The sequence below is a fragment of the Eulemur rufifrons genome, chromosome 24 (genome assembly GCF_041146395.1).
Source record: "Eulemur rufifrons isolate Redbay chromosome 24, OSU_ERuf_1, whole genome shotgun sequence".
NCBI lineage: Eukaryota > Metazoa > Chordata > Mammalia > Primates > Lemuridae > Eulemur > Eulemur rufifrons.
The window spans coordinates 3367422-3380580 of record NC_091006.1 but is presented as its reverse complement, the minus strand read 5'-3'; the positions used below and the strand labels follow the sequence as shown (position 1 = coordinate 3380580).

General features: G+C 64.6%; 1 protein-coding gene across 3 annotated transcripts in view; it reads left to right on the top strand.

Moving 5' to 3' along the window:
- PEPD (peptidase D) overlaps positions 1–13159 on the top strand; it is a 105478-nt gene that overhangs the window by 82074 nt on the left and 10245 nt on the right. For all 3 annotated transcript variants that reach the window (XM_069458224.1, XM_069458223.1, XM_069458222.1), the window contains 3 exons: positions 544–612; positions 1724–1801; positions 10452–10600. In XM_069458224.1, coding sequence (XP_069314325.1) covers positions 544–612; positions 1724–1801; positions 10452–10600 — 296 coding nt within the window. The remainder of the gene's footprint in view (positions 1–543; positions 613–1723; positions 1802–10451; positions 10601–13159) is intronic.

Genomic DNA, 13159 nt, shown 5'->3' with positions numbered 1-13159 from the left:
TCCCGCTCCCTGGAGCTGGCCCTGCCTGCCCACCGACGGGGGCCTGTCCCCACCCCATCTGCCCAGCAGCTCCCGCTCCCCTTTGGGTGAGCGCAGGATGGCACGGGGGCCGGAGGGGCCTGTGTTCCCCTGGCTGTGTGTCCAGCCTCTCCAGGCAGGGTGGCTGGTGGCCACGGGACACGGAGTCACAGGAGACACTTCCTCCAGCCCTGCAAAAACGTTTGTGGCCCCTGCCAGAGCCAGGGCTCCCGCAGGCCTTCTGTCCTCAGCATGAGCCTGGGAGACAGGCCAGTGCCCCGGCAGCGGCAGCCGGAGAGCTCCTGCGGCAGGTAGCTTGGGCCCTCCTTGACCCCAGCTTCCTCCTCAGTCCACACTGACCCCTGAGGCCTGTGCCCGAGCCCAGCCCCAGCTCCAGCCTCGCAGACTCACACTGCGGGTCTCGGCCCTGCCTGGAGGATTTTCACTTGGGGTTCCTGGGGCTCGAGGGATGGGGGAGGTGCGTGTGCCCTGGTGACCCCGTCCTGACGAGTCTCTCCTCTGCAGCCTCTTCGAGCACTACTGCTACTCCCGGGGCGGCATGCGCCACAGCTCCTACACCTGCATCTGCGGCAGGTAAGCCGGGGAGGCTGGGCACGGGGGAGGCTGGGCACCTAGTGAGTGGGGCCTCCGCCTTCCCCCGGCCTAGACACTCCCTTCTGTCCCCAGCGGGGTGGAGGGCGGAGGGGCTGTGTCGGCGCAGGAGGCAGCGTTTGTGTGTCCGTGTGTGGGTGTGTGTGCAGCTGTCGGGTGGCTGTATGGAGACCAGCGTGGCGTGGGTGGGGGTGTCACTATCGGTGTGTCTTCACGTGGCGCATTGAGGCAGGGGCAGGGAGCTCTGTGTGTGCGCATGTGGCTCCGTGTGTCTTCTGCACGTGGCTGGGTGTGCTTGGAGACACACACGGTAAACATGCCCATGACACGGGGGCGGCTCGGGGGCCGTGCGTACGCGTGGCCGTGCCCTCCGGGGCGTGCACAGCGTGTGTGTCTGCACAGCACACGTCCTGGCTGCGGGCGGCCCCCGTCTCCTGGACTCAGCCCGGCTGGTCTCCCACTCGCGGCCCAGGCTCCGCCCCGGGTTCCGGCACCTGCCCGTCCAGGACGGAGCCGGGCAGCTCTGCTGGTCGCACGTCCTGGGCACGTGAATAATACACGTGAACATCGCGGTCCTCGGAAACGTCCTCCCTGGGGGATGAAGGAAAACCGTTATTTCTGCTTTTATGATTCCCGAGACTCCCGAGTGGGGCCATAAGTATCACACCCACGTGGGGTTTTCTCCCCTTTCGACAGACTGAAAAGTCCTTTTTTTCTTAAAGGTGCCACTCGTTAGGGAAGTCCTCTGGGGCAGGGCCACTGCCCAGACAGTGAGGCCCCTCCCGCAAGCCCCTCGCCCTCAGCCGCCGGGAGGGGCTTCCGAGGGTCCCTCCCCAGCCCACCAGCCACGGCGCCCACCTCTGTCCTTTGCGTGTGCTGCCCACACCCCCAACCGGGGCGGTGCCTCGGTGGCACTCTCAGCCGGGAGCCCTGCAGGTGGCATTGCCGCCGGGCATGTGGCTGTGGGGTGCCCGGGCCACGCCGTCCCCTGGGCCCCTGCTGGAGCGTGGGCTGTGCTGCCTGTGGGCAGGGGAGGGGCCCGGCCCCGGCCTGCCGTGAGGACGGGCTGTGAGGACCCTTCCCCTCCTTGCAGTGGCGAGAACTCGGCTGTGCTGCACTATGGACACGCCGGGGCCCCCAACGACCGGACGATCGAGGACGGAGACATGTGGTGAGTGGGGCTGGCCGCGTGCTGCCCGGCCTGGCTCTGCCTGAGGACAGCCGGGCCAGGGCTGGACTCAACCTCCGCGTCAGCCAGGGCAGCCAGTCCCTGTCCTGAGAGGGATGACCGCAGCAAGGTCCCCAGGCCTGCTCCTGGCCCAGACTTCTCTGCCCACGCGGTGTCTTTTCCAGGGCCAAAAGCCTGTCCTCCATGGGAAGCACCAAGGGGGGGCAGGACAGGGCCCCTCATGGTTTCCTGTGGGGCCAAGCCATGGTGGGCTCTCTGTGGAGGGCCTCAGCTGTCCCCCAGCGCCTGCCCCAGTGTCCTCCCCACTCAGGGGCACCAGTCACAGCTGTGTCTCAGCTCCAGGAGGGTGGGACCCCCCCAGTCTGACACGTCCTCTGGGCAGTGGGCTCAGTCCCGCTGTGGGTGGCCCCGCAGTGCCCAGGGCTTGGCGGGTCAGAGAGGCTCAGCTGCCCAGGGGGTCCAGGGCGGGCAACAGCCTTGACAGGCCCCCCCCGGTATCTCACCCCCCTTACTCTGGTCCTACGAGGGGTGCCTGCCTCCAGTGTGTGGGCAGCTGAGACGCAAGGAGGGGCCCAGGCCAGGTGAGGAGCCAGAGGGCTTCGGGGAGGGGACTGGCAAACGGACTTGGCTCGGCTGAGACCAGGGCAGGAGGGTGGGAGCTCTCGGCTCCTGAAACCTGTTAATGCTCTAACCCTGCAGCCTGTTCTGGCTGAGCCAGAGGACAGGACACGGGCACCCCGTCCCAGGGCAGCAGCAGAGACCCAGCCACGCCAGCGGGTCGCCAGCGGGAAGCTCTGGCTGGCTGGAGGGCCCTGTGCCAGAACCATGGGGCCCTGAGTCTTTCTCCTCTGTGTGCTCGGCACACCCAGGGGAGGGGACTGCTTCTCCACCTGCCCCAGGGAGGGTCCTCCCCCGAGAGGAGCTGGTTCCCCTGCATCGTAGGTGTGGACCCTATCGGGGTGGGCTCCTTCCGGTGCCACACACGTGGCCCGAGGCTGTGGCCTCAGCCCTCCTGGGCCGCACGTGGCACCTGCATCTCTCTGTGGCAGCTGTAGAGACAGGAGTGATTCGAGGAAGCCCACGGATGTTAATGCCAAGTCCAAATTGGTGATTTTATTTTCCTAGTGCTAACTTTGAAATGTAGCCAGTAGAATAATTATGAGTTTATTATAGTCAATTTATTATGCAGCATTTAGAACAACATGTTTTGTTGATTACTGCTACTGCCAGATTGCTGGCGGCATTTATAATCCATTGTTTTATTGAAATTGATCTGCCGAGCACCTACCGCGTTCAGTAAATAATAAATCATTGTGTTATCCCAGCATAAAAGCCACAATACTTCAGTGTAACGTATGAAACCAAACTATGAGCCTAGTGCAGAGTTTTTCCTGAAGCTGGGTGCTTCCCAGGGCTGCGCGTGCGTCCCAGGCACCAGTTACAGGGCTGTACTCCGGGTCCTGGTCCTTTGGCCTTGGGTAAAAATGCCCCAGGGATACTTTAGCTTTTAGTAATGGGTGGTTTGGGGCATTGGAGCTGGTCCTGAGCAGCTGGGGGTACTGGGTAGGCCAGCCCTTTCTGTCCCTCTCTCCACAGATGTGAGCACCACCCTGCTGCACACACACGCACACACATCCACGCATACGTGCGTGCACACACATGTACACACGCACGTACACATACGCCCACATGCATGCACACACGGGGACCCTGAGCGAGGCTGTCCCACATGATGATGAGCACAGTTTAAGTCCTTGCGCCCTCTCCCTAGTGGAGCGGCCGCCTCTTGAAGCCTCTGATTTTTCATCCGTCAGTGAGGGCGACACGGCACCCAGCTCTGGGAGGATTCAGGGATCATATGTGCAAGGCGCTGGGCGTGGCACCCAGCTCAGTGTGGGCGCTGGGCGGGTGAGAACGGCAGCGGCAGTGCCATCACCGAGCCAGGCAGTGCCATCACCGAGCCAGGCAGTGCCATCACCGAGCCAGGCAGTGCCATCACCGAGCCAGGCAGTGCCATCACCGAGCCAGGCAGTGCCATCACCGAGCCTCATCCTCCCGCACTGCGGGCCCCTGGGCCCCCCTTCCAGCAGCGGGTACCGTGGCAGAGGCTCGAGCCAAGCCTGTCCTGTTCACAGATGCTCTTGAGTTGCATGGCCTTCCTGTGCCCTTTTGCAGCCCCAAAATTGTTCTCTGTGACATGTGTGCCAGGTGGGGCTTGAAGTCGGCCAGGCCCTCCTTCCACTCCTTTGTCTCTGCAATGCCAGGGGTGTTCCTGGAGCTGGGCCTCAGCCACCGTCAGCCTGGTCAGAGCCGCGAGGGCCTGTGCATCGGTTCTTGCTTTGGGTCTAGCTTGTCAGCCAGGAACTGAGAAGAGCAGCCCGAGGGCCCTTCCTCGTACCTTGGGCCCCTTCCCGTCCCTCTGGGCCAGCTCCTGCCCCACCCGCCCTGCACGGATCCTGGGGTGGGGAACAGATCCCGGGGCAGGGAACGGATCCCGGGGTGGGGAATAGAACTGTGATGTGGCTTCAAACCCCTGAGTCCAGCTTGGTTCAGAGCCACGAAGCCTATGTGGGGCCTGTGGCCGTGAAGCCTCTTGGGGCCTTGCTGTTGGCCCTCAGAGCCTTCCCTGCCGTGCCCTGGGGTTCACGAACTCCCCTGGTCCAGAGGAGCCATAGTTATGTTTATTTTCCTTCTTAAGGCAAGTAGGCAGCCCGTCCAGAGCAGGGTTACAGCAGTGTGGCACACCTGCTAATCAACGCTGCGAACATGTGCACACAAAGGGTGGTGTCTAAGGTCACTGGAGACCCTTCCTAAGTAGGAGGCCCCAGGAGACCCCTCCCCACTAAACTCAGGCCCTGCGCACTGCCCCATCCTCCCATAGCCAGCCCGGGCTGTGGACGCCAGAGCCCCCAATGTGGGTGGAGGCACCGAGGGCAACCAGGGAGCGCCCTGCCGTCACCCACGGTCGAATCTGCCGGGCAGCGGAGCACCCAGAGGTGGACCCACCCTGTGCTGGACCCTGGCCTGAGGCCGGCCGTGCGGCAGCCCCTGCCTCCTCTCTGCAGGAGGCAGAAGGGGAAGGCGGCTGGGACATCCTCACCTGCCGCCTCCTCCCTCTCCCACCTCTGGATCAGGTGGGGGCGGTGCCTGTGGCCCGTCTCAGAGCCTTCTAGAGCCTGGGTTCAAGGATGCCCCAAGGCCTGGAATGTCCGACTGCAGGCAGGAGGTGGCCGGTGGGCGGCGAGCTGGTCCTTCCAGCACTGGCCAGAAGAGGGCAGCGTTGTCTCAGGACAGGGGGACAGGCCTCGCCCCTGCCGGGTGTGGGAGGCTGGCGGCCAGCCCAGCCCAGCCCAGCCCAGCCCCCGGTGTCCTCTTCCCCTCCTTCCCTGCCATGAGCCTGGGGCCCCTCTGTCTCCCGGCCCTGATACGGCCATCCTGAACCCGGCTGACCAGCAGGGGTGGGGACACAGCTCACAGTCACCGAGGCCAGCTTCTCTCTGCCCAGAGAAACAGGGCTACGATTCCATCCCACACAGGCTCTGGACACCCCGAGGTGGCCGGCATGCAGCTGGCGCACACTGCAGTCCCTGCTGCCCGCGTCACACCCCTGAGCCGGGGAGGTGGCAGAACCTCCTCCGAGCACTGTCTCGTCACAGACGGGCCAGCCCTGCCCCCACGGGCTGCAGGTGCCCCCTCACCCCGGGTCTCAGCGGCTGCCCGGGCATCTCCTGGGCCCCGCGGCCTGGGAGGCAGCGATTCTGCCCGTTGCTGCTGGCCGCTAGCCTGAGTCTGTCTGGCATCTGTGCCTTGTGGCCCCAGCGGTGGCGAGTCTGTGCCTGGGGGCTGTTCCCCAGCTGGCAGAGGGGCTGGGCGTCCGAGAGGGCCTCAGGCCCCCCTCTGCCTGGCACCTGAGGCCTTGGCAAACTTCACAAGTGTCACCCCCAGGGCTGCTCCCTGCTGCTGGGCCCAGCCAGACACCCCCACACACAGGCCTCTTGCTGTTGCCTCAGGGGGACACTTGACTGTCACCAGCCTCAGCCCCATCCTGAGCTCTTCGTGGTCTCAAGGACATGCCCCTGGGGCGAGAGAACACTCTCAGGAGGGCACAGGCCCTGGCAGAGAAGGAGAGAAGAGGACACTGGGGGCTCCAGCCGCCCGTCCACACCTTCCGTCACGGTTAGTAGCACCTTATGCTCTAACCCAGCTCGAACCCCGTCCTCACGCGCGTAGACAGGCCCTGTCACCAGACGCCCCTCCCACGCCTTTTCCGTCTGTGTGTGTGTGTTTACGCTCCGTGGCTGCACCCCACTCAGTTGATGTCATGACCCCCAGTTTGCACGGCGCTAGCCCAGACAGCGGGTGCTCACAGCCATCATGAGACAGTGGTCACTGAAGAACCCAAACGCAGCATGTGCTGTGCGCGTGACCCTGGCTCCCTCCCTCCCCCGCCGAGGCCGCTGCCCTGACGCCGGCCCTTGCCCGTGTGCTTCAGTGGCTGCGAGCCCTCCGCGCGGGGCGCCCTGGGGTGCTCTTCCTGGGGCCCTGCCTGTCCACCTCTTCCGAAACGGTAACATCTGTTCCCTCCAAACACCCGGGGCCACAGCGTGCAGCCACTCCTGTCACTGTATGCACCAGGGGTTGTGGGGCTGGGGACCTGGAAGCTGCTGCCGTGGTGGCCTGGCTGCACCCACGCCTTCCTATCTGCCGGCCCGCGGGAGCGGCTGTCCCGTGGCTGAGTTGGGTGGGGCAGAGAGTCCAGGAAGGCCCTGGAGAGGGGCCCGCTCGTGGGTCAGCCTGTGGCCCTGGGGAGCCCCAGGACTCTGAGTGGTGGCCCTTGGCCCTGCTGGCCACACCTGGAGCTTGTGCCTCCACGGAGGCCGGGCGGGAGCAGGCAGCTGCCCGCGCACCTGGGGGGCCAGAGCGCAGCGCCTCATCTGCAGGGGCCGCCCGCTGTGGCAGACAAACGGAAAAGTGACCCGAATGTCTTCCTTTCCGTCTCACGCTGAGGTCTGAAGGGAAGTGAGAGCTTCCTGCCCCTCAGAAATCCCCCTCGCCGGGCCTGGGACACGGTAGGCTGGGGCCACTGCGCGCAGGGTCTGAGTTCGCACACCTGGGCAGCGTGGTCTCGCGTGAGGGCCGCTAGGGGCTGTGCCAGCGCTCAGGAGCTTACAGTGAAGCCGCGAACCAAGTTCAAAGTGGCCTCCCGTAAACACTGCAGCGTTTCCCCAAAGCTGTTCCCAAGCCTCTGTCATGGCTGGACCATCTCGGAGGCCTTCTGCCTGTGGGCTGTGGCCAGTCCCTGCAGTGGGGCTCAGGGAGTTGAGGGGGCCTGGGAGGGTCCGGGGAGCCAGCGGTGGCAGGTGGCCCGGGCCCGAAGCTGCCCCGGGAAGAGCCAGCGGAAGACAGAACCTCCCGTCCCAGCCAGAAGCGGCGGTCGGAGACATGTGAGGAGTGCGACGCCAGCGTCGGCTCGGAGCTGTGCAACATCTGCCCAGATGTCTCAGATTATCACCCAGTCACTCAACCAAGGACGGCAGCGTCTCTGGTGGGTGTCCCCAGGCAGCCAGGAAGGACAGATCCTGCTTTCTCAGCTGAGCCAAAGTATGACCGAATTCCCCGCTGTCGGTTTGCGTTCGGAGGACGGATGAAGTCGGAGGGGGATGATTTATGCGAGAGGCGGCTCTGGTCCCTGCGTTCCAGAACGGCTTGCCTCTGGATAACTGATGTGTGCAGAAACCCTGAGGGGGTTTGTTTTTTGTTTTTTGTTTTTTTTAAAGGCAGAAAAAGATAGGGAACTGAGAAGAGCACGAAAATAGCCCTCAGCCCCGGGCCCGAGCGCCGCTGGGCAGGATGGAGCTGGCTGGCTGGGTGTATACTTCCTTCTCCAGAAAGCAGATGATTAACACACACACACACACACACACACGCACGCAGTTGGAGTCTTCTAGAATCTGGAAGATAAAGCCAGGCTGGCTGAGGCCATCCAAGCACCCACCGTCCCATGTTCTTGCTGTTTTATTGACGAGGGTTTGGAGAACGTGGTCAAGAGACTGGATTGCACGAGAGGAGAGTCTTGTTTTTACTGTTCTGGATGATTCCAGCATTTGGTGTATTCTTGTGGGCTTCCTGGTTTTTTTTAAATAGTTCAATTTCTGCTTTTCTTTTACATCAGCACAGTCCAGTGACGCTTTCTGCCCGGGGGGCGCTGCTGCAGGTCACCCTCTGAGTTGGCCCCTCCCAGGAGTCTGTGTCCCCTGTGCTCCTGGCTCTGTCCTGCCTGCCCAGGCCATCCCTGGATGTCTTCAACCGACAAACCACAAACCGTTTTCCTTCGTTGGCTGTGGGGAGCCCAAACGAAAGCGCCCTGCTTTCCTGGGCAAGACTGGGCCGTGTCCCCGCCGTGTGCATGCTGGCCCCAGGGGACACAGACCTGCAGCAATGGTGGTGTCCCCATTTCACAGGTGGGAAAACTGAGGCCCTGAAGACTGAGTGCTGGAACCAGGGCAGGAGAGCCCATCCCTGGGCTCCGAGTTGTTTCCCCCCAACTCAAGGCTTTGCTGGGCCAGTGTTCAGAGCCTCCGTTCCCTTCCGTTCACAGCTTAGGTGCACTCTGCCCTCCCGGCCAGCTCGGAGGGGAGTGTGCCCCGTGCAGGAGTAGACTGTGGGCCAGACAGCCCCGGCTTCCGGAGCCTCCCGGGGCAGACGCTGCGGGGAGGCTGCTCAGGGCCTCTCGCTGTACACTGGGCTTGGGCTGGTCCCCCGCAAGAGAGGCCCAGCTTCCCCCTCCGCCTGCTCTGGGGGCCAGAGTGACTTTGACCCAGCCTGACGTTCCCTCTCATGCTGCTGGGGCTCCCCCCACCCCGAGAATCACCCGAGCGTTATCTGCCGCTTTGCGCACTGTTGACATTGTTCACGGCGTTTTGCAATCAGAAGAGACAGGAGATTACAAAGCACCCGGCTGGGGACTTTGGATTCCAGCAAAGCATCTGGGGACCCTGAACATTCCAGTTGTCCCTTTGGGCATCTGTGTCGGGGAGGTGGCAAGTACCACCTGTCAGGCCATGTGGCCAGCTCCGGGCTTACGCAGGGCCAGGGTCCCCCGGCCCCCTGCTGTCCCACAGGATAGGGGCCCCAAAGGCAGGTGCACAGGCAGCTTCTGGAGTGTTTGCTGAGCGGCTGTTTTTACGGAGTTTGGATTTGGGCGAGAGGCCTTGTGGACCACGGCTGTGCCCCGGGGTGTCGACCGGCCGGGATTTGGCGGCTACAGGTGGACCCCACAGGAGTTGAGGGTGGAGCAGACCCGAGCAGAGCCGGCTCCAGCCAGGCCAGGAGGGCAGCTTGCACCTCCCTGGCACCACCTGGCTCTGTGGTCACCTGGCCCTGAACATGCAGTGGGATCTCGGGCCTGGGGCTGGATCAATGACCCTCAGCCAGTTTTGTCACCATCAGCGTCGTGACTTGGCCATGACCCCGTGAAGGGGCTGGGCAGGCTGTGTGCTGCAGCAGCCTCCCGAGGTGCCAAAGTGGGACAGGACAGAGGGGGCTCCTGTGCACTGTCGCACCTCTCATCGGGCCCCACCCTCGTCCGCCTGGTCGACCCGTGTTGGGGGTGGGGGCTGGGCCTGCACCCAGCAGCCCTTCCCGTATCCCATCTCGTTCCACTCCGGGGGTGAGCAGGGCACCCTCCTTATCTGCCTTCGACCGGAGAGGGCCCCGAGGCCTCAGCACAGCAAGGGCTGGCCCTGCTCCTTCCGCCGCTGCCCCAGGGGCCCCTCTCACAGGGTTTCAGAGGGGCAGGCCCAGCCGCCATCCTCCTGACTCAGCAGGCCTGCCCCTGCCTCTCCACTCGGGCCCCGTCCTCCACACCCTGTCTGTGCCCTGCTGGTCCCTGCCTGCCACCTGGGGACGCAGGGGCACCAGCAGACAGGGAGAGGGGAGTCAGGCAGCAGCACCACCCTGGCTCCTGGTGGCAGAGGTTGTCCCTTGGCCCCGGGAAGGCCCTGCTGGACCCAAGGCCGTCCTCTGGCGTTCCCTCCCTGCCAGGGCCCCCCCGCCACCAGCCACCCAGGTGCTCCAGGGCCATGAGAGGGGGCAGTGTGGCTTGGACCCCCTTCTCTGCTGAGCAGCGCGTCTGTCCTGAGGCCCCTGCCCAGCTCCCGCCGCCTCTGCTCCCATGGGCATTGCTCCGGCCAGTGCTGGGTGCAAGCAGACCTGGGGGGGTCTGTGGGCACGCCTGACAAAGGCCAGGTGGCGAGGGGGGCCCTGGGGACATTGCTGCCTCTGCCTAGTTCTCCAAGTGAGTCCCCACAGCTGGGCCTGTGGAGGCCAGGCCGCGGAGGGCAGGGGTCATCTGCAGAGGGCAGCCCCCTCCCCTCTGCCTCCCTGTGCAGGCTGAGCTGCACCCCTTTAGTGCGGGGGACAGAGGGCTCCCGGATGGCTCTAGTTTCTCTGCTGTTCGTGCACTGTGGCGACACCAGGGTAGGAGCTGCCCACCGTGGTTACGTCGTGAGGGGGGTGGCCTCAGCACCCTGTGGCATCCAGGGCCGAGCGACCTTCCCCCGAGTCCTGGGCGGGAGGGGTCGGGGGGCCGTGGCGTCCGGGTGCCCCTGCCCACACCCTGCTCTCCCCGCAGCCTGTTCGACATGGGTGGGGAGTATTACTGCTTCGCTTCCGACATCACCTGCTCCTTTCCCGCCAACGGCAAGTTCACCGCAGACCAGAAGGCCATCTACGAGGCGGTGCTGCGCAGCTGCCGGGCCGTCATGGGCGCCATGAAGCCAGGTGAGCGCCGGGGCGGGTGGGGCCTGCGGGGGAGGACGCACCTGGGTGGGGGGGGGCGGTGAGGGGCTGCGTCGTGGCAGGTCCTGCCCTCTGTGACTTGAAACTATCCGCCGCTTACTGGGCCAATAGGAGGGCGTCAGGCCCCTGGGGTCACTGCTAGGCCACCAAACAGGGACAGAGCCAGCAAGGAGCTCAGCCCAAGGTCACCCCACGTCCCATCTGGCCGCTTCCACCTGCACATCCCTACCCCTGCTGGCCACTGGGACGTCACATGTCCTTGTCCTGAAGCAGAGTCCCCTCCAGGGAGGGCTCCTGGTTAGACGTTGGAGCAGGTTCAAGCCCCGCTCGGCACTCGTGACCTTGGACAGGAAGCTCTTCCTCTGGGCGGCTGTTTCCTCATCTGTGAGTGGGGGCAGCGCTTGTGGGGGCCGAGTTGGGCTGCACGGACCTGCCGCATCCCCGGCACGTGGCGGCACTCTGCCGCGGCCACGGCTGCTGCCGTGATGCTGGTGTTGGGCCAAGGCCCGGGCCTGGGGCTTCCGTCCCCCTGAAGCCAGCCTTGGCCACGTGCCCTGCCCCCCACCCCCAGTGTGTGCCCTCCCTGGGACTGCCCCCTCCCCACCCAGGCAGCCTGCAAAAGCCCCTTAACGTCCACGACATGGTCGTCGAGATCCAGCAGGGTGGACAGAGGTCCTCGGGAGGGAACCCGTGTCCCCCAGCAAGGCTAGCTCCGGTGTGCCTCCTGGGAGCCTCTCACTGTCCCCGTTCGAGGCAGCCACGCTCCTCCCAGTGAGCCCGGGGCCCTGGGTACCCTGGGAGGGTGGAATCCAGCACCTGCAGGTCAAACCCCAGCTCTGTGTTTGGCCCCTTCTGCCCTGCAGTGACAGGAGTTCCCTGACTTGTCACCTTCTCCTGGAGGGGAGAATTTAGGGTCGTGGCCTTGTTGTGTCCTTGCTTCAAGCCCTCCAGGGCTTCAGCACAGCCTGCCCTGCGGTCCTGGGACTCCCCTGAGCCTGGGCAGGGTCCAGTGGGGCTGCCATGTGCCAGTTGCCCGCAGGCCTGGCCCCCACGGCCCTCCATGGCCACGTGGCTCCTGGGCCATCACTGCGGTCTGTTCGCTGGCAGGCTGTGACCTGGAGTGCGATGGGCCCTCCCTGCCTCCTGCTGCATCTTGACCTGCTGAGTCACCCACAGCACCCAGGCACAGCCATCCCACCATGCACCTGGGTCTGCATCTTTGGTTGCAGGCAACAGGGTGGTCCCCAGCCAGGTCATTTGGTGCCATCACAAATTCGTAGAGGCGAGAAAAGCAGGTCTGGGATGGGGCCAGAGCTGAGGCAGCACAGAGCTGTGGCAGTGAGTGCCAGCCACCCTCTCAGCCTGGGGTCCCTCCATGAGGGTCAAGGTCAGAGAGTGCTGACCAAGCTCCGGTCACAGCCCAGCCGCAGGCGCCTGCGTCCTCCCACCCCCGCTCTGTAGGCATCAGAGAGGAAGGTGCCCCCAGGCAGCCCCCTCCTGACCTTCCCGGGTAGGGGGAGCTCAGATGTCTTCCAGCAGCTGCATATGTGGGCCCGCCGTGGGCAGTAGAGCCCCTGTGGGGGCTTCAGGGTGCAGCGTGCAGGCCCCGGCCCCGCCCAGCTCCTCCCTGCCCGTGTGCCTGACTCCAGCCCTCAGTCTCCTGCGCCGCCAGCTCTGGACGCTGGCATCTGGCCAGACGCGGGAGCTCCGCCTGTTAAGGGCCTGCAGAGAGCCGACGGCAGCCGAGTGTCTCCTTGGCGTTCAGGGGAAGGAGAAGAAAAAAGATCCCGAGCCCCAGAAGTGTGATGGCGCCAGGATGTGGCCTCTTGCGGACCCAGAACTTGATGGCTCAGCGATTGACCAAGCCGTCCCTTGTGGCCCCACGGCCAGTGTTGGGATGAGTTACAGCCGTGGTCGCCGGGCCAAGTGTGGCTTCGGAGGAGTCCTCGGCAACTGTCGCCTTCCGAGGGGGCAAATAAATGGTGGGCAGGCGTCGCAGATGGCCCCTGTCCAGCCCTGAGACCCCCCGCTGGAGGCTGAGGCCCCTTGGTGGGATGCTCACAGCAACACCGGCCCGGCCCCACGGCCGCACTGCGGGACCAGAGCTTGACAGCAGATGAGCCCGGGCACGGGGAACTCAGGCCCCAGAAGGAGGATGGAAAAGGAAAATGGGAAAGTAAATAAGCTCCTGATGGGCTGACAACATGGACTGGGCTCGCCTGGCTCCGTGGCCCAGAAGGAAACAGCTTTTTATGCTGTGTTGTTGGCTTAAAAAGCAGCCGCCGCCTCCAAGTATTCACGCCGGGGACCTCCAGGACCGACTGCGCGAGGACAGAAAAGCGCCCTCTGTGCAGCGGGGAGGGGGCAGGAGCGTGGGCTCCCGGTGCTTGTGAGAGCCACGGAGGAGGGGCACGGGGAGAGGGCTCACCCTGTCGCCTGTGTTCTCTCTGACCTTCAAAACCCGGCGTGCATCACCTGGTAGCTGTTAAATCCAGCGTCCGTTACGCCATCGCCCGAGGGGTGTGTCTCCTCCCCCTTTAC